This window comes from Hydra viridissima, unplaced genomic scaffold (assembly GCF_058129835.1).
Source record: "Hydra viridissima isolate aposymbiotic clone 2 unplaced genomic scaffold, HvirCarnegie_v1 scaffold_5, whole genome shotgun sequence".
Classification (NCBI taxonomy): domain Eukaryota; kingdom Metazoa; phylum Cnidaria; class Hydrozoa; order Anthoathecata; family Hydridae; genus Hydra; species Hydra viridissima.
In genome coordinates, this window is record NW_028324304.1 from 12,360,106 (window position 1) to 12,381,324 (window position 21,219).

At 27.9% G+C, this 21,219-nt stretch overlaps 2 protein-coding genes and 1 long non-coding RNA gene across 7 annotated transcripts; 2 read left to right on the forward strand and 1 right to left on the reverse strand.

Annotated features, from left to right (window-relative positions):
- Positions 1 to 5,188: 5,188 nt before the first annotated feature.
- Positions 5,189 to 18,058, reverse strand: LOC145188905 (uncharacterized). 5 transcript variants are annotated; one of them, XM_090087675.1, is made up of 9 exons: positions 17,713 to 18,058; positions 12,518 to 12,584; positions 12,044 to 12,202; positions 10,709 to 11,006; positions 9,754 to 10,021; positions 9,413 to 9,534; positions 9,098 to 9,331; positions 8,512 to 8,601; positions 5,189 to 6,805 (listed from the first exon to the last, which is right to left on the reverse strand). In XM_090087675.1, the coding sequence occupies exons 1-9, from the start codon at positions 17,748 to 17,750 to the stop codon at positions 5,238 to 5,240; spliced, it is 2,844 nt and encodes a 947-aa protein (XP_089943801.1). In that variant the 5' UTR covers positions 17,751 to 18,058; the 3' UTR covers positions 5,189 to 5,237. The 5 variants fall into 5 exon arrangements, with proteins under 5 accessions (XP_089943801.1, XP_089943802.1, XP_089943805.1 ...); XM_090087676.1 differs by having other exon boundaries at positions 9,098 to 9,307; positions 17,713 to 18,056; XM_090087679.1 differs by lacking the exon at positions 17,713 to 18,058 and having other exon boundaries at positions 9,098 to 9,307; positions 10,746 to 11,006.
- On the forward strand, positions 8,697 to 10,525 carry LOC149888745 (uncharacterized). Its single transcript, XR_016452551.1, has 3 exons — positions 8,697 to 8,997; positions 9,110 to 10,030; positions 10,259 to 10,525. It is a non-coding gene; the product is annotated as an uncharacterized LOC149888745 (long non-coding RNA).
- Positions 14,351 to 16,511, forward strand: LOC149888746 (uncharacterized). Its single transcript, XM_090088540.1, has one exon. It carries the CDS (start codon positions 14,536 to 14,538, stop codon positions 16,357 to 16,359), a length of 1,824 nt encoding a protein of 607 aa, XP_089944666.1. The 5' UTR covers positions 14,351 to 14,535; the 3' UTR covers positions 16,360 to 16,511.
- Positions 18,059 to 21,219: the final 3,161 nt, after the last annotated feature.

The window sequence follows — 21,219 nt, forward strand, 5'->3', positions numbered from 1 at the left end:
CTTTTAACATAACTCGTTATTTTTACAACCCACAAGAAATTTTTTAACTTATTTTTTATCTTTGCTGAATGAAATTAAGTAGTCAACTGTTTTTTTTTGTCATCCAACTGCTTTAAGGCCAGAGTAAGCTCTTTTTGGTTTGTTATTGGAGATTTCTTATTTTAGGTTTTTATGGCTAAACATATTTCACTAAAAAAAGCAGAAGATGATTTGTTCTAAAGATGATAATTTATCTAAATTCAAAATAAATACCTAGAATTTAAAATATCTTATTTTTAGTTGTCAAATTTTTTAATTAACTGTATGTCAGATTAGTTGCGTAAATTGTACCTCAAGGCATGTCCTAAATTGTACCGACGCAACCATTCTGACCGCTAAAAAACGCTTGTAAAGTTTAACAAATTCCTTTTGAGATTCCAATTAGAAAAATATCCATACTTACAATACGAACTTCACCACTTAAACAAAAAATAAATATATTAGTATAACTCTTGTATTGACCAGCAGTCCTTAAAAAGATGCACTCTCTAGTTCAGTTTTACCAATATGTCAAGGCTGTTGTCATGTTGGCTGTGCAGGTGTTTATCAAAAACAGATACAATATATCTGAAACTTTTGCCAAAAATAATGTTTTTATATATTTTATTTTACAATATTTAGTGTGGTTGCTTTTAAAACAGATATAGTATATATTTTTTACATTATTTAGTATAATTATCTTTAATACCTACCTTCCTCCTCTATTCTAATCTTAGCTAACCCATTGGTAAACACACAATTTAAGTAAAAATTGTGCCATATGTGGTGATACCTGTTTTTGGCAATTTCCAGAAGAAAAAAAAGGTCAAGTTGCATAGAGTTTATTAAATAAAAAACTTCATTTCATTATATTACGGGCAGTTAGGTGTTATGTTATGTTATATCAGAATATTTCTAATTGCTGATTTTATAAAAACCATTCCTTTTAATCAGTTCTTTAAATCCCTTAAATCTAAAATCATAAAATATTTGCAAAGCTGTAAAGTAATTTAAAACAAGAAAGTGGTACAATATTGGATTACAATGGTACAATTAAGGATCTAGTTTCCTTAATTGTACTTTTATCGCTATTTTTTTAATTTGATTCTTCGAGACTTAACACTTTTTAAATTTTGAGTTTTTATAACGTCTTTACAACAAACAATCCCTAAATTATGAAACTCAATTGAAAATCCATGTTTCCACTCAGTAGATTGACTACATTTTTTAGTTTTGTCTTAGGGGGTACAATATTGGCAACCTTACCCTACATTATGCCAACGTATCCTTATGTTTTACACGGGGGTTCTGGAACATCCAGATAGAAAAATACTTTTAACAGTAAAAGTATCATTGATAATATTCTCTGTGTGTGTGTGTGTGTGTGTGTGTGTGTGTGTGTGTGTGTGTGTGTGTGTGTGTGTGTGTGTGTATATATATATATATATATATATACATATATATATATATATATACACACACATGTATATATATACATATACATGTGTGTGTATATATATATATATATATATATATATATATATATATATATATATATATATATATATATATATATATATACACATGTATATGTATATATATACATGTGTGTATATATATATATATATATATATATATATATATATATATATATATATATATATATATATATATATATATATATATATATATATATATAAATTTGTGTAACTTTATTTTATTCATAAATTGTTCAAGTTTATTGAACAATTTATGAATAAAATAAAGTTACACAAATTTTTTAAAATTTTTTTACAGTTAAACATGATGTATCATAAAAAAAGAAAAATTGAATGATAGAGGTAAAAACTGAATGATAGAGGTAAAGTTAATAAAAAGATAGAAATAGTTAATGATAGTAGGGGTAAAGTTAATGAAAATGAAATGTGAGCAGCTGTTGATGCAGTTTTGATGGCTAAACAGTATTACCAAAAAAATGGCATAACAATGCTGTCCTTTCCACCACATGGCAGTCACAGGTGATAAAAGAAAAAATAGTAATATTTTGAACAGCAATAACAATGAGAGTGATACATTAGAACCATAACATTTAAATGAATTGTCTCGTAGATCTACTCAAGAATATTTTAAAGAAGTAATTTTGTACTTGAACAACTGAGGAAACGTTGAGCCTCAGTAAATAAATAACATTTTTGTCTCATTGATTTTTCTTTTTGTTACGTTAATTTTTTTTTCTTTCATTGATTTTACTTTTTTTTATAGCTAATAAGAGGAATAAATTTATAGTAAAGTTTATTAAAAATTTATTGGTTTTTAATATAGACATTGTTTGAATGACTTAAAAACAATTTTTACACATTCACGGTATAAATTAGGATTCGGATCAAGTATACAAAAAGAGGATTCAGTGTTGTTAATTTTTATAATTTTTAATTTATTTTAAATATTTTGGTCAGTAAATGATCATTAAACTATAATAAAGTATATAGTTTGCTATGATGTTACTTTAGAGTTTTTAGTGAAAACATATATTCAGTAAATTGGCCGGATTTTTAGGATCATGGGTGTATACTCTCCCCTATATAATTTTTTAGGATCATGGGTGTATACTCTCCCCTATATAAACGTTCAATTTTTATTATTTTCATTTATGAAGATGACAAACAAATTTCGGTCGATGGCTTAATTTGCTAATTAGCTTTTTTAAAGAATGGTAAATACTACATCTTTCAACCTATTGTTTTGTAGAGTGACAGACGCCTATTGTTAGGTCTTTCATATCTTATATTAAAATCAATCATGAGTTTGCTCTAGTGTAAACTTACCATTTTGATAAAAGTTTCAACTTCAAGTTGATGGATCTTTGAATATTTCAACTAAAGTTAATGCTTCTCACCCAATGCTTATTTTTAGAAAAATGTCAAAAATGTTATTGAAACACTTAACATCCACTGAAATTTTTAAAAGTTATTACTGCGTTTTTCAAGCACAAATCATTTTTTTGCGTTTTGCGTAACAAACATTCTAGGATTGGGCCTAGGTCACATTCCATACTAATTTACATTAGATTTACATTAAGTATGGAATGACGTAATGATGATTTTTGTTTTGACCAATGAATTTGTTCATTACATAAAATACTTACAATATCGGTTCACTATTTGTTTTACTTTTTCTTGTCAGTTAGATGATATTAAAATATAACAAAACAAACATTCAAAACTTAATTTAACTTTTTATAGTGATTCCAATATTTATAACATGTTAATAAGAAATATTTATGTTGTCCACTTTGATTTGGTTTTTGCGGATTTAAATTTTTTTGAGGGAGACTGTAGTTTGCAAATGCATGTCACTCTTATATTAAACAACATAACTAAAATAATAAATCCGCTGTATGAAAATCGATATTAGTTACAAGCTTAAATAAATTTAACTGTTGTGAAATTATAAGTGTATTTGAAGTTATAAGTGCATTTATGGCGTTGCTTATAACTAAACAAAGTTAATTCTAATGGATCACATAACTTTGTATTTTATTTGATCTGTTAGACTTGATTTTTGTTTAATTTAGACTTTTGTATATTTTGTATGATTAATCTTTTACTTTTTTAAGTATCAAAATCACATCATCAAAAAAAGTTGAGATTTTAATTTAATCAAAAAAAGATTGCACTCAATCTTCTATTAATTGCAAGATAAATAGAAGATGAGTATCTAGTGACAACTTTGATATTAAAAACTTTGTTTTAATTGGTGTAACACAATTATTACACTTGACCATAAACGAAAAAGCTCATTTCAATTTCCAATCCAAGTCATTTGCAGGACTAAAAGAATTTCACTACCAACGAGTTATTGAATTAACAAGATGGTTCATCGCTCTGAAACATTTTACAAGTTTTGTTGGTAAGCCCAAAAATTTTTTTATAAATATTACAAATCAAAAAAGGTTTACAACTTGATCCTAAAATGTGTAAGAAATACCTCAAAGGTATTTTAAAAATATTTTCTTGAAAAATACTATTTTTCAAGAAAAACACGTTTTTATTGTGACTATAACTGTAGTTTTCGATTAAGTCAAAGTGTATTACTAGTTCGCAATCCACAAGATTTATCACGACTTATCGGACAGTTTTTGGTGATATTTAATTACCGAATTTCTCAGAGTGCAAGGAATGTAATTTACTTCTAATTATTCTTCTAAAATCAAGACAATTTGCGGTCGTAGAACACCAAAACATGGTCGAAACATCATTGGGTAAATGGAAATTTTTTTTTTTGCGATTGGTATTACTGGAAAACAGATATTTAATTTTTCAGCAAATTGTCTAAGCAATTTCTTTGTTTCTTGTGTTTTTATAGATATCTGTAAATAGAATGTCCTAACGACTTACAATTACGAAAATAAATTTTTCTCCCTCCAGAAAAGTTATATAATTTCAATTCTTTTTAACTTCTTATTTAAATTTTCGGTCGTTACAATAAAAAATCCATTTTTAATTTATAAAGATATAAATTTTTAAGAAGATTAATTTTAACAGTATTACAATTTAAAATATTATGCTAGTGGACAAATTTTCTTAAAAACTAAAATATCAACAATTAAAAAATTTTCAACAACCAAAAAGAAGGTTAACTTCGTATTAAGAAAATTTCTTGAAAAAAAAAGAAAAAAGCAGTAAGAAAAAGAAAAAGGGCATCAAATTTTGATTATCTTCCACGCTTTCGTGACAAGGCAATCGAAGTGCTAATACTATTTTTTAATGCATTTAAGTAGCAATAAAATTAGATTTAAATATCAATTTTTGAATTAAAATTACGTATTAGGACCCATATAATCCATTTCTATTGTAACCTAAGAAACATTCCTACCGAAATACTTGTTCTTTAGTTTTCAATTCAATAAACCAATAAGAGAAAGTTAGCACAAAGGAAGGAAAAAATATATATATTATCAAATAAATACACTAAGTCAAAACTCGACATTTTTAAAAAATATTATTTTTACAAATTATTTTCAGTTTTTATTTTAGTATAAATATATAACATAATTTAAAATAACTTTGGTCAAATATCAAACGTTATATAAACGTTATAGGCCGATCAATCGAGTCCTGGATTGCAGGTTTTTTGATAGTTACGTGAGCTATTATTATAAGAATAAAAATTGCACGGTATAATGATAATAATAATAAAAATAAAAATACATTAGTTATTCATGTATTATGAAGTTTTCTAAATGTTTTGTAGGAAAGGTCGGTAAGGTATTCGTTTTTATTATCGCTTGATGATTGTAGATTAGTTGGCGACTGTTTTGAGCGCAAATCTTTGATAGCTTCTCTAACCCCTTGAGACTTCTCAAAGTCTATTTTTATATAGTTGCATTCATCTTTGTTAGAAGTTCCTTTTTTTTTATCGTTGTTAAATTGAGATTTACCAATCAAAACGTCAGCATAAGCAAGAGGCTTAGAGCGAATATTTAGATGATTATCAATATTGTCATAAGTCGTATCATCCAGCTTTTTTGGAAAAAGCATGCTTTCGTATTCCGGCGAAACAGAATCTTCAAAACAAGATCTATTAGCATAAAAAAACTCTACTTCGGATGTTTGATTTTGGTATGGAACAGAATAGTGTAGATTATGATGAGGAGGGGGAGAAACATTTGTATATAGAGAAAGATTCAGTTTCGAATTTAGATTAGGCGAAAACTTTTGTTTTCTTGTTAACAAAGACGTTTCTAAAGACTGCGTCGGTGAACTAAAATGCTTCGGAAAAACACTAGAGTATTCATTTGGCGTTGGATTATCTAAACTAAAGTTGTTATCTTTTAGTAACGTAGGATTTTTTGCGGTGCTATGCTTGTCTTTTGGATGAAAATCCCTCGGCGACGGCGAAATTTTAGCATAACTATCGTCTTCGCTATCACTTATGGGATTTAGATTATCATTTTCAGTTAATTCGACATCAGTACATTTTGGATTCGTTAATTTTGCTGTCTCGACTTTACAATTATGTTTTTTAACACTCGTAAAATGTCCGCTGCATGTTTCTTCAAATGATCTATTTTCATTGATTGGAAAATTGACGTTCATTTGTTCGTATCCATAACTACTGGGTGTTAATGGAGCCGCAATTGTGTTTTTTTGTGGAGTGGTACTCCTGTTGAACATTATTTCATATGATCTATCTGATACATCTTCATATGAACTATCTTTGCTCGGGTCTTTTCTCATTTTCTCATAGAAAAAATCAGTCTGATCAATGCCATTCACCGGGAAATTGGAAGATATTCTTTGCGGCGGAATAGGCGGTAACGCATCATGATTTGAGTTGCGTCTGAATGTTATGACGCTATTTATTCCGCTTTGACCGTTTGGAGAAAACACATTTGATTTAACTGAAACGGGGGGTATTTGAACTGATTCGTAAACTGGTTCGCTATCACTCTTTAAAGTTCTTGCCTGCATTACCGTACTGTCTTCTTTGATGTTTAAAAAATTACAAGAGCTTCTAAATACACTGGTGCTCGGTCGAAATTCTAATTGAGTCAAAATGGAAGTATGCAGGTCAGTATCGCAATTTTTCAGTGGCTCGAAAGAAACACGAAGATTGGCTTTTTGTGACTTCTTCGAAAACCTCCTGCGAAGCAAAGTTTTAAACTTGGATCTCTTCTGTCGCTCTTCGATACCAGCATGAATCGGCGAATAATACTTAGAAGGGAAATCAAACTTTACATACGTTGGATTTTGATAAACGGAGGTCAAGTCCTTTGCGTTGATTGCTAAATAATATTCACAAGTTTTTTTTCAATAATTTAATCTGGTAAAAATAACAAGCGTTGAATTTTTTTTTTTTTTTTTTAAAAAGAAGAAACATCAACCTAAATAAAGAAAAAGTTTCTTTTTTTTTTCCCACAATTAAAAGCCGAAATTTTTATCAATTCGCAATTTAAACAATTTTGGTAAAATAAAAGTTTAACGCTAAATTACTTTATTTTAATATTGCCATAAACAAAAATAATAGAAAGAAACGTCGCGCAGTCATGTCGAAACCATCGACGTGACCACAGAGATCTAAAGTAGCGCGACCATCAACTTTGATAGAAAAGAAGCTTTACAATAAAAAGAATCTACCTAAACTCTGGAAAGAATGACAGACTCGGGTGTAGTCTTCGTGAATAGTGCATCGGCGCGGATTAACAATAAATGTTGGGAATGAGTTTACTACCTTTGAACTTCTTGTTTTTTGCATTTTCTTATATCTTCTGCTATTGCAGCAAAGTTAACACTTCGCAGATGTCAATGCAAAACAACGCTTCAAACTGAACTACTCAATAAACGACCAAAAAACAGGAATTAATTGACAAATAATTATGGCAACTAAATTCACGACAATATAATCGCGGCACTTTATTGCCAACAGCTAACTCAAATGATCAGGGTGATTACCGATCATAAATTGTACTCTATGCTCTGCTTATATTCTTTTTGTACTGTATTTCCTTAATGTGGCAAAGATACTGGATTTTGTATGTTAAAGATTCACTGATAAGTTTTAAGAATGGAGTAGCTCAGTTAGAAAAAAAATTGTAAAGAAAGTTTATTTTGCTGAACACACCTTTAAGTTATGGAGAATAAACTAATTAAACGATTTGATAACTATGTGTATGTCAATGCAAAATCGACATAAAAATTGGTCGGAAATGAATTTAGATGATCTAGAATTAAGACAACCGTTTCTAATATTTGTCTGTGGTGATGCAAGTATTACAACATTTTTGATGCAAGAATTACAAATATGCATCTTTAAAGACTTAAGAAATCTAACTGATCGTTAACTAAAAAAATTTTTATAATTTCTATTTTTATATACATTAAATTGTCATTAACCCGACTTCTTTCTGTCGATCACGAATGAAATGAGCCATAGAAATTTGCAAACTACTTAAAGTCTTTGACTTCGATTTTTGTTTGTTAAAAGTAAATATTTTTCATAAAACAGATAAGGCGAAAAAATGATTACGTCAAAAATTGCAAACCCTAAGTTAAACGAAAAGATAAAAAAAAACATGCACGAATTAAAATGTCCGAAAAAATCTGACAGCCCCAATCAACGTGGTTAAAAAAAAAAAGCTTAACATATAAAAAATGCCGCTTTGTAACTTTATTTGAAAGTTATTTCTCTTTTTTAAAAATTAATGTAGCAATATTTTTTTAGCTTTATAATATACCATCAAATTTTTGTGCTACTAAAAATTATGTTTATTATTGCTTATATTGCTTATATTGAACTGTTGAAAATTTGTAACTTGTTTTCCTTATTACATCGTAAATCCGATTGCAAAAAAAAAAATGACATCGTTAACAACAGAGGTAGACTTATTGTAGCCTGTACAACAGCGCTCCTGTGAAATACTAAAACTTCCACCATAAAAATAACAATCAATAACAATAAAATATTTTGCAACCTAAAAGAACTTTTTTTTACCTTGCTGCTCTAAATCTAGAAACACTTCGCTCTCGTCATCAGCAAAGCTTGAAGACGTCGACGTTTCGTACAGAGTAGAAAAACAGTCATCTTAAAATAATATTTGCAAAAGATGAAAATAGCACTTTTGAACAAATTTTTTACTGCCTCGATTGGGTGAAAAAAAATTTTTAGGAGAGAGGTTCTTTAAAAAATACGAAAAACTTTTTCACCGCACAAAATAAAAAAAGTCGATTTACACAAATACCAACATAAAATTTAAAATCTAAACATTAAAAGAAAAAAGGTTACAGATAACCAAGCAAAAAAAAAATAAATAAATAAATAGACGCTGAAAAAGGTATGAAATCACATAAGCTGAAGTCATGAAAAAGATACAATTATCAAAACAGTATAGAAAACGTAGAATTTAATTTTAAAGAAAACAGATGCAGGAAAACAAACATTTACTAAATTATTCCGTTCAAAATCATCCTTTAGCAAAAGGTATTTACAATTATATACCCATATTAAATGATTTTCTTTTCATAGGTTTATTTGATAAACAAACAATAAAATAAACAAAGCTGAACTGTTAAAAATTTACCATTTGTTTCAGCATCACGTATATCACAACAATGTTTAGAAGCACTGCTATTGAAAAAAGGCTCGCTTTGTTTATTTTGATCTTTTGGTTGAAACTCAGGTGACGAGCATACAGAGGAAGTGGAATTCTTAAACTGGCTAGATTTATTAAAATCTGAATAATTTGAGTAAGATGAACATAAAGAAGAAGCACTTGAAATTTCATCTTTATCTAATAAAAGTATTAACAAATAAACTCAAACCAAAATGAATTTTGAATGTTAAATACAATTTCTTTTACTATTAGTCCAAAATTTAAACTACATATAAACATTACCAGGAGAATAAAGTAAAGCTTTTGATAAAAGGTTAACTTGTGTTGCATTTTTTGCTTTTTCTTTGTGAGATTTTTGCAACAAAGGACTGTCAGTAAATGATTTCTTTCCTTTACCAGTTAATCTAGGAAACAGTGATAAAGAATTTGCACAGTTAGGAAAAGTGAAAAATAGTCTTTTTTTTAATTATTGATAAAATAACTTTTTAGGTTGTAAATAGTATGTTATATATGCTGTGAATGGAACATAGATGCTGTGAATGGAACATAGATGCTGTGAATGGAACATATATGAACTACTTGTTGATAACTTAATAAGCTAGAACATGAATTTTCAAGTATACTGTTTAATAAGCTGATCAATGCTACAGGCGCTTTGTGGATCTTCCATATCAAGCCATAACAAGCAGGTTACATTGCATATCCATATTTCCATGTAGAATGAATTTTCAGTGTAACCACTCCTTTCTATAGATTTAACAGCAAGAGAAGAAACAACTCCTGAGATTGATCGTGATACAAAATCGAGTTGTGTGAGAGTAACCCCCAAGAGATACCATCCTTTTAGTGAAAAATTGCCACGACATCTAACATTCACTATCCATGATTTCACTAAAAACAGTGAGCAGTTAAATATAAGTCTTTTATTTTTCTAATAAAATCTTTTAAAATGAAAGTCAACTTCATACTAAGAGAATGTTTGATGTTTGCATATAACAGTAAAAATAACAAAATTATAAGAAGAATAAAGTTTTTTTTAAATAATTAGATATTCATAGTATAGTCAATATATTTTACTAGTTAAAGAATTTCATTTACAATTGTTGTAAACTCCTATTCTTTCTCTAGATCAAAAAGTGAAGATCAAAATAGCTGAGGGAAAAGCAACTAATCTAATTATTACTTTATCAACATTCTCAGCAAAGTTTTCCTTTCTAGAACATTGTTAAAGCAACAGAAAATATGTGAAAATTTAAAAATACACTTGGTTTTTTAGCATTTCAATTATTCAGATGATTTTACATTTTGAAAAAAAAAAAAAAAAGCAAAAGACAATTTTCGAGGCTAAGAAAATTTGTAATTATTCACATAAGATACAATGATACATGCAAAATCTGCAGCTGAGTCTTAAATTGAAATTTTTTTGAAGGTGATCTACCTTATATATACATATACGTATATAAACACACACATCTATATGCATATATATGTGTTTGTGTGTGTGTGTGTGTGTGTGTGTGTAAGTGTGTGTGTGTGTGTATATATATATATATATAAATCAAAAGATTGTAGACTTACAATACTTTGGCTCATTGTAAACATATGAACCACATACTTCTCTTTCTTGCTCTATGGCTGTCAACCATAACATACAATCACGTTCAGTATCAGCAGATATTGATATTCTTTCACTTTTAGTGAAGAGTATGATTGTAAAAGGATTTCTTTTTATTGAAGTTCTAACCACATCAAAACAATCACTTAGAAAAATTACTTTACTAGGATAATCTGGTTGCTTAATATTTTCATATGATTCTAGTCGAGCAATTGAGGCATATCCTTTTTTGTATAAAACAAACAATTGATCCTTGTTGCTCTAAAAAGAGTGTTATCATATAAAATGTTTTTATCAGAACTAATTTAGAAAAGTAAAATTTTAATTTAAAAGTAATTTAAGGATTAAGTACAAAAAGCCAAGAGCCTAAAAAGCCATGTGTTAGGTTTTGATATAACATTAAATGTTAAGCAAATTAAGTATTTATCATCAAATACTAACATCAAAAAAAGACTTTTGAAACAACCCTGGAACATTTCCAATGGAAGATACACAATATATATTTGGTTTTGATCAGGTCTGTAGAGCTTTTGAGATGCTCTAGTCCAAAATTTACGTGGAAACCTTTAACAAATAATTTTTTTAAGGGACATTCATAAAAAAGCACAAATCAAATCTAATTGATCTCGATTTTTTTTTTTTAAAAAAAAATGTACTAATATAAGGCTTTAATATACAAACACACATAGCAGGTCATTTTCATGGTCAAATTTGAAATGATACCCCTTTTACTATGATGCCAGGTGCAAACTACTTCAATTTTCCCCCTCCCTTCTTAGTAACTCTGTTTTAGATCAATCTTCGATTCTCATTTAGCTTCGATTTTTGTTTATGACCCTATTTTTTGATTATCAAATAAAGAACCCAAATCAGAAGATTTTATCTAATAAAGAGTTTGAATAATGAAGATTTGTTGAAATAACTTTAGAGTTGAAGTAACTTGAAAGTCACTTCAACAAATCATATCATATATAACAACATATTTAACATTTTATTAGATTTAACAAAAAGGTTTACACTACATATATTTATGACCAAGGGAAGCTGGGGGAAGTGGATTCTTTTCACCTCTGGATTTATTTTGAATTGATGATGATGATGATGATGATGATGATGATGATGATGATGATGATGATGATGATGATGATGATGATGATGATGATGATGATGATGATGGGAATAAATAAAAAAGAACATGATTTTAAATCTTAACCACAAGAATGAATAGTTTAAAGTGAATCTCACTTCAATTATTAAAACAAAACCTTTTTTAAATCTAAATAACTTTTATAATTCACCTGCAGATTCTTTAAAATACCTTTCATCAAAATATTGTTTTCTATTGTATGGTGGTGCACCTTGTAATTATCCTGTATTTTGAAGCAATTAGGTTTCTCTTCAACAGAGTCTTCATCTAATGCTACAAGAAGGGATTTCATTTTAAGAATCCCTCTTTGCTGAAAAAACAATTAAATTTTTTTTCAAAATAGAAATCAATATTTTTCATTTAAGAAGATAAAAACATATTTATACAATATGTGTGTGTGTGTGTGTGTGTGTGTGTGTGTGTGTGTATATATATATAAACACACACACACACACACACACACACACACACACACACACACACACACACACACACATATATTGTATAAATATGTTAAACATAAACATACACCAAAGAGAAAGAGAGAAAGAGATATGATAGCTTTGAAATGAAGAATTATCAAATTAATATAGATATGTAACTGTTAAATTAGCAAATCACATACACGACTTTTTGGTTTTTTGGGATTTGAAATAAATCTTAGTTTTGCTACTGTACTTTGAACCATGTCCCTAAAAAAAATTCACCTCATACATTAAAAATTGTATTTTTCAATGAAGCTATATAAAGTAATTGTTTATCATTGTATTATTTTTATGTTTGTTTTTTAAACCTTTTTTCGAAATAGTTAAACAAAAATATCACAATCAGAAATTTTTGTTATTGTTAGGCAATCACAGATTAACTCAAAAAAATAAAATGAATCTAGAAATCAACAGTAAAAACATTGGAAACAGGGTGCATTAAGCTTATAATCTGCTTAAATGCTAAATAATTTTTTCTTGTAAGTTTAAGTAAAAAGAAAAATTTAATGAAAAAAAAGGTTTTCTAAAAATCCTGGATGAGTAAAGTTTAACCTATTAACTTTTCGAAGCGTGTTAATCAAAAATCTACTAAGAAGAAATATATACCCTTGATTTTAGTATTTTTTATATATAAAGGATTTATATAAGTAATTAAAAGTCTATCGCATTTTTTATTTACTTTAATTTTTTATCATTTTATTTACACTTATAGAATAGAAACAAATAATTCCCGCTCTTATTTGAAAACATTTTCCGGGACCGATACACGAGTTTTAATCAAGCGCTCGTCTTTTATTTCCGTAATAAATGAAGAATCTCTTCAAAGTACAACTAACCAAAGAAACTTCCAGTAAACGTAGAATTGATTTACTCATAACAGTTGTACTGGGACAAAATCTTCCTAGATAAACAGATCTTTTGTAAAACGACTCTAGAAATGTCCCACAATAACAGGTTACCAAATAAATTGTCACAAAATAAAATACCCCACTATCGGTAAAGAACAATATAGTATCTATGATATTTATGTTTTAAACACCCAATTAAATAACACTTTATGTAGTAAGGTTGTGATCTAAAATTGAAACAATTAATTATAAAATAATAATAATAATAATAATGATAATAATAATAATAATAATAATAATAATAATAATAATAATAATAATAATAATAATAATAATAATAATAATAATAATAATAATAATAATAATAATAATAATAATAACAATAATAATAATAATAATAATAATAATAATAATAATAATAATAATAATAATAATAATAATAATAATAATAATAATAATAATAATAATAACAAATGAGAGTGGGATATCAACTATCTTAAATTCAAAGTCAACAAACAAAATTTGATTTTTGTTGAGTTAGTATTAATAATCAACAGAGCCTTCGAAACGAGGAAGGTGAATGTGGAAATGGAGTCATTTGCTCCTCCAATACTTCATATTTAATCAATTAGCATAAAACATATCTTTACTGCCGAAAAATATATTAATCAAATTTAATTTTGAAAAATCTGAATCAAGAAACCACTTTTTGATATTTACAAGTTGTAAATTTGTTCAATAAAGTGTTATGTAAAAAAAGACCCTTTTTAACGAGCGCCGTCAATTAAATGCTTATTTCCTTAAAGAATTTATTTAAGTGGGTGGCTTCATGAGGATAAATGATGACGGTATTAAAGATCCATTTCTGAAATTTTAACTTTTTTGGAATTACTTTTTTAGTAACTCGTATTTTGGTAAGGAGACAGGTAAATCTCGGAGGAGACAGAGACGCAGACAACCTTGTTTATGTTTACAATTTCATTATCTTGTTCAAATTATTTCACATTGACAACTCTGCCTTGATTATTCCGACTTAGTTTTTGTCAACTCTTTGCCTATAAAAATGTATTATTGCCCTATCGTATTCTGTTAATTACCTGTAATCTAACAAGATTATGTTCATGTAAATTTGAATGAAAAGGAGATAATGACTCTTTTAAAAAAGACAAAAAACGGATTTATTAAAAAAGTATTGATTAGAACTTATGAAATTAAAGCAGCTTGCAGTTTGCGTATTAGTCAACGAAAGAAACTATGGCTAAGAAAGAAAATGATAACTTTCCTTAAGATTACAATGCAGAAATTATGAAATGCTGCTCTGTTTGCTTTTCAAGGCCTATATTTTAATTTTTTTTAGCAAGTTTCTGCGAGCGAAATCTAAATTAGAAGAGAAATCTTCGTTCAACTTTACGAACATTGTTCTGAAGTGCAATGCTGGAACCGTACTAAAAAACGGCCGATGTTTAGACATATTTTGTTCTTATGGGTATGAGGAAGAGCGATCCATTTGTATGAAAAAAAAGAGCGTCTCTAATAATATAATTAGCAAAGCTGACTTTAACTCTTGTCTTATGACAGAAGATACCTCAATCTATATGAAAGTAACAGGAAACATTCTTAGTAGTGATTTCAGAAAGATTTTTGAAGACGGGTACAGCTTACAAGTAACCCGAGATGATCGCACTATTCAAGTTGTCCCAAAAAATAAACAAACGCTATTTAAAATTGAAAACGATATCTCAAATACTTGGATTAAAAACTCATTTGTTCAAAGTGTTTACATCGTATCCGCGAAGGCCAGATATTCGTCTTTGTATGGCTTTGATGTTGGCAGAACATTTGCAAATGAAAGTATATGTGCCGAGTTGCAAACGTTCATGGCTGAAACCCAAAATTTCATGAAAAACTGTTCTTATGTTCTAAATAAAAAAATCTACAAATCAAATGAATACGTTATTTGGAGTGAAGATGATAAAAATACTTTCTACAAAAGGAAGATAAGCGTGTGTAACTCCTTTTACCATACAATAAACCAGTTTTGTCCCATGCAACTTCTCAATAATTATAAAATCAACAACTTCTCGGTTGTATATAATGATAGCATACTTGAGCCAAGCACCTATTTGCCATTACCAGAGGGAATTGCAGTATGCAAATCATTAACTCGTACCGATTATTCTTCGAATTTCAAGAAAGCCAGGATCGAGTTTAAAATTGCTTTATATATTTTGCCTTTGAGCATCTTTTGTTATTTTTGGCTAATTGTTGTACATATTTGTTTCAAAAGTCTCCGTAACACTCTGGGTTACATCAATATTGGATTTTCTTTCTCATTTTTATTAGCAGACATGTTATTGATTGCTGAGTTTTACACAAATAATCATTGCGCACTTTTTGGTGTCGCAATGCACTGGACCTTACTATTAGGATTTACTTGGATATTAATACTCTGCTGTGAAGTCTGTCGCTACAATTATTCAATCGTTAATCACGTGAGCTGCAAGAGAATTCTTGCATACACCATCATAACGTTGTTTGTAGCTTCGTCAGGAATTATTTTTCAAATTTTTTTCTCATCAGGGGCTAGTATAAAAGAATATAGAAATGTCGAAAGTTCAGGAAAGTCCACATACCGCACATACCGCATACTAGAAACCTGCTGGATTCGTGGTTTGCATATGAATGTGTATAGTTATGTTATACCAATATCAATAGTTGCATTTATCTCTATTATGTTGCTAATGCATTCAATATTTGTAATAAAACGTGGCAGTAATAATTTTGGTCCTGGAAATCGTAGTTATACAAATATTTCTCCACAAAAATTAGCTCTAAAACTTTTATTAATTTTCTTCATCATCGAGTGTTTCTTATTTTTAAAATTAAGCTCAATCAGCTTAACAATAGTGTATGAGATCTTTTTTACAATAACAAGAACTTTGAGAGGCTTCGTTATCTTTCTAACAATGGTTTTAAGCGAACCTCTAAAAACGCTGCACAAGAACAAGTTAAACTCTTTGTTTTGTAAAGTTAAGTTTTCAAGCGATGATGACAGCCATATGCAAAGAGTGGCATTAGTTGACGTTACTGAAAGGAGAAATAACGAAGGGAATTCTGAGACAACACATTTGTAGATTGTATTCTTCACTTCCTTATATTAATTTTTTTTTTTAATATTCATCAGAGTTTTAAAGATGAAGTCAGAAAGTTTTTGATACCTACTATTATGTTATTTTGTAGAACCAATCGTTTGTGTTTTTAAGAACTAAAATATTTTGTGGATTGATTTAATAGTTATGAATTATTGGTCCATTAGTTTAACATTCATTTAAAAAGTAAATAATTTTTAGAAAGAAAAAATTAATGACTTTAAGATTCTTAACTATTTTACTATTAAGGTGGTTCAAAAGTTGACAATTTTATGATTATGTCAGTAGTTAGAACAAATCTTTGTAAAGTAGTTGTAAATTATTGCATATGTTCTAAGATTGCGATTGCCCTAAAGTTGCCTTTACAGGCGTTGCTAATTCCTTGTTTTAAGATACCGCTACCGTAAGACTTTCGTAACTATTGGAACACTCTAAATAAGACGTAGGTATTCCTAGCCCGGTTTGGCAGTAAAATTAGGCTAGAATTTTTCGAAAATAGAAATTTTTAGACATTAATACTATATATTTTAAAATCATTTAAACAAGGGTTTCAAAAGTTTTTAGCAAATTGTAAGCAAAAACTGGAACTTTGATATAAAAATTTATGCGTCAAAATTTAAAAAAAAAACAAATTAATAATGTCAATCTTTAATTGCTTTTATCGAAATTTGGACGTTTATTAAAGTTTTTATATTATTTTTATATTAAGTTGTGTGCCAATATTTTTACGAATTTTTTGTTTTGATATTTTGTTGGACAAAATCTCCTTTTTGGAATTGCTCTTAGATATTTTCAGAATAGTGAAAATTATTTGAACATTTAAAAGTAATACCATATGAACATTTAAAAGTGTGTATATATATACATACATATATATATATATATATATATATATATATATATATATATATATATATATATATATATATATATATATATATATATATATATATATATATATATATATATATATATATATATATATATATATATATATATATATATATTCTAAGGAAAAACTATAGATTAATAAATACATTTTAAAGAAGTTTATATAAATTATGGCAGCCATTTTAAACATACACCAAAGATCAATACACACAAAAAAAAGCAGAAGATCATCTGATTTCAGTCAAATTAAAATGAAGAAAAAAAAGATTTTTTAATGAATTTAAGAGACTTTTTTTAAATGTTGATATTAAATGAAGTAGGTAAATTCTAAAATACGTCACCACTAAGTAAAAAACTTTTACCGTACAAAAAAAGTAACGATAAACTGAAAAAAGCAATATAAAAATTGTTACCAAAAATACGTCGCGTTTTATGTAAATATCTAACCTCACTGTACTCCTATTGATTACAGATAGATCTCTCATTTTTGCATATGAATTTATTCGTTCTCTTTAAAATTTTAAAAGCGCTCCACTTTTTATAATAATTTTTAAGGAAGTTTGAAAACTTCAAAACAAAATTTCTGAAGGTTGATTTCGCAGGCCGTAAGTTTGATGAATGATTCTCGTGTTTCGAATTTGATGTATATAGTTTAGGCCCGATCGTGACCACGTGATTAACTATATCACGTGCTGTTACTTGCAAAAGAATAATTATTCAAATTTTACCTTCTGTATAGACAAAAGAAATTAAAATAAATGAAAATATGCAAAAACTTTTCTACACTAAAACACCGGTATGCGCTCCATGGGCGCTCACACAATGGTGTAGGCTAGCCATTTCTTCCCCTGGATTTCTAGAAAGCATTTTTTTTTCCTCCACAAATGAATTTTTTCCAGAAAATTGCGCACGAAGTTACGGTGTTTTATATACATCTAAGAATTAAACGTAATTAATATAAGTGGAAAAACCAGAGTAATCTGAACAGAAAACGTCTTTCTTTTTATTGCACATATGCCATGAGATTTATTACGTTTTGAAGGCCTACTATTTACACCTGAAAAACTTGTAATAACTATGATTTTAACTAGTAATAACTGCTATAGATCATTTACTATAATAATTATTACTCCAGTTATATTAACATTTATCCTATCAACATGTACCGATCAATATCTATCCCATCATTAGTTTGCATACTGCTCTTATTCCAAGTTCCGAACACCTTTTTTCGAAAATGCATTTTTAAAATTAATGAGTAATCAATAAATAAAATTGTGAGCTTGTGTTTAAACAAAAAGGTTTAAGATTTCTCTATTGTTAAGATTTTTTTTTTAATCTTCCTGGTTTTGTCCTAACACTTTTTTTCTTGACTTGTGATCCTAACATAGCGAATTTGCATTCACAGTTAAGGATTTCAATATTTTTAAAGACATTTAAATTAGAACATATTTGTAATGAACAAAGAGCTACTCGTGGGTTCCCAACAAAATGTTTGATCAAGTTTATGTATTAGGCATTTTCCCATGTTATTTATACTTTTCAGTTTTCAAGAGACAAAAATTTTCATACCAAATATTGCATTCTTAGCTTATTTCATAATGTCATAATGTCATAATGTCAGGTCCTTTGTTATCTTCGGTCTTAATTTCGCCACATATTTAGCAAAACTAATCTCGATAGATATTGTATCTTATGATTGAAAACATTTTACTTTTACCTAAATGAAGAAAAAATCTCGAAAGTACGGTAATAATGTCCTGATTCGAAATCAACTTTATTAACAAAATAATTAACAAAAGTTTATGAATTAAATAATGAATTAAACCATGAATTAAGTCATGGATAAAACTACGAGTTAAACTACGAATTAAAACATGAATTTAACAAGTGAATTAAACCAAGTGAGTAAATACATAAATAAACATAAATCATACTTTATTTCATAAACTAAAGGTCACAGATTTCAAAAAAATAGGAATAATATACTATTATTCCTATTTACTATGCCGTCACATTCCAAATATTGTAAAAAGTGTTAAATTATAAAAAGTTTTAAATTATAAAATGCTGGGTACTAAGTGCTGCGTAATAAGTGCTGGGTACTAAGTGCTGGGTACTTATTGCTGGGTAATAAATGCTGGGTAAAAAATGGCTCGTTTAAAGAGAATTGCGAATAAACTACTGGAAGTTGTTTAATCTTATTTATTGTTATCTTCAACACAAAAAACTAAATGTAGGCGCGAAAAAAATTTTCTAACAAGATTGAAAAAAATATATATATATTATAAGAAGCATATGTCGTTGTAATTATTTTTTTTAGAAAAAATTTCAGGATGCAGCTAAGTCCTTAAAAGAGTATACAATCAAAAACCATTTTTTAAAAGGAAATTTATATTTAACCAAAACTGTAAACTACACTATATATACACTATATATATACAACAATATATATACTCAACAATGTGAAGCACATAAGTTATATTGCTAACTATGTGAAGCACATAAGTTAAAAATATCGCTATTAGTGATAAGCTTCTCTCGTTAATTTTTCTTTCGAATTACGGAAGTATATTTTGAGTTACAACAGAGCTTATCAAAACAAATAACATAGAGTCAAAACAAACGACATGGCGCCGACGATTAATAGCAAAAAATAACTTAAAAGCATGATATAGTTAATTGAAATCTACTACCGGAAATTAATATCTTTTTCCTTCTAGAAAAGTCGGAAAGTGCGTCTTATCAATGGTAAAATACTTATTAACGTTTGATTTTATTGTATATAAGAGCGTGGTATATTTTTATAAAGTCATTCATTTATGAACTGATGACAACGATTAAAAGAACTATCATTTATAATGTTAGATAATGGTATTTGTTATTCTATTCTTTAATCAAAGACGTCTTAAAAATATCAAGATATGATATTTTTATTCTCCATTGTAAATTATTGTCGTCCATGATTTTCCTTTTTCCCTCATTTTAAATGTCGGAAAACATAAACTAAAAATGTCAGAAAAAACGAAGTTTTATGTTTTTTTAAATATGAAATCCTTTTTTACTTATTGCACTGACATTTCATAAACGTTTCTTGTTATCAATATTTTCAAAAAATAAACGTTTTATTGTTACGAATATTTTCAAAAAATGAGAAGTTGTTGCATAAGTTTTTAGCTATATACATATATTATTCATAAATATATATTTATTTACTTATTTTTTATAAATAAAATGAATTCTATATAAAACATAAAGTACAATTTGCTTGAAATAAATAGTTCTTGTGTGATCTTCTAAAACGATTGCCTGCAATACTAACACGCCATCTTTTTTGAGCCACACTTTACTTCTCTCTTGCCTTTTTTTTCTTACTATCGTTACTGCGCAAAAATTTTGCTTTCTTCTTTAACAAAGAAAATAGTCTACTTTTCCGATGAGGTTTTTTAATAACTTTTTCCTCGTATTCAAAATCTTTTTTATTACTGTACTCTGGAATACAAGAGTCAGTAGTGCTATAACTGATCCTTCGCCCCATTCTTTCGGTAAATATCAAGTAATCGTTCAATTTGTCCTTTTTAAATGATTTTACATCATTAACAGTCTTAAAAACACTTAGACAACTGCCTTTGAGAGTTACATAGCAATCGTCATCCATTAGCTTCTTGTCTGGTTCATGTCCATTTAAAGTTCTTTCGTAATGACCAATGTCAGTTATGGCTGGATTTTTTTGATGCAGCTTTTTCCATCTTTCTACTTTTTGACAGCTAGTTGAGTATAACGCTCTGTTTGGTTTTAAAATAACGACCCGAGCATGACCAGGGTTATTCAGTGGAAAGGGGTTTGGAAGAGAATTTGTGCGTTTCCAATATTGGTAGAAACTTTTATGAAGATCAATTGAATTACTTTCACCAAAACAATTTTCTCTGCAACATAAACTTGGTTTAGCTTCTT

What these genes read in the sequence shown, in the direction of transcription:
- LOC149888746 (XM_090088540.1), top strand. Translation starts at nt 14,536, where the DNA reads ATGCTGCTCTGTTTGCTTTTCAAGGCCTATATTTTAATTTTTTTTAGC.
- LOC145188905 (XM_090087675.1), bottom strand. Translation starts at nt 17,750, where the DNA reads ATGAGAGATCTATCTGTAATCAATAGGAGTACAGTGAG. An exon ending in ATCAATAGGAGTACAGTGAG is followed by an intron (nt 12,585 to 17,712) that starts GTTAGATATTTA and finishes AATTTTTTTTAG; the next exon opens with GGACATGGTTCAAAGTACAG. An exon ending in ATTGATCAGCTTATTAAACA is followed by an intron (nt 9,535 to 9,753) that starts GTATACTTGAAA and finishes ACTGTTTCCTAG; the next exon opens with ATTAACTGGTAAAGGAAAGA.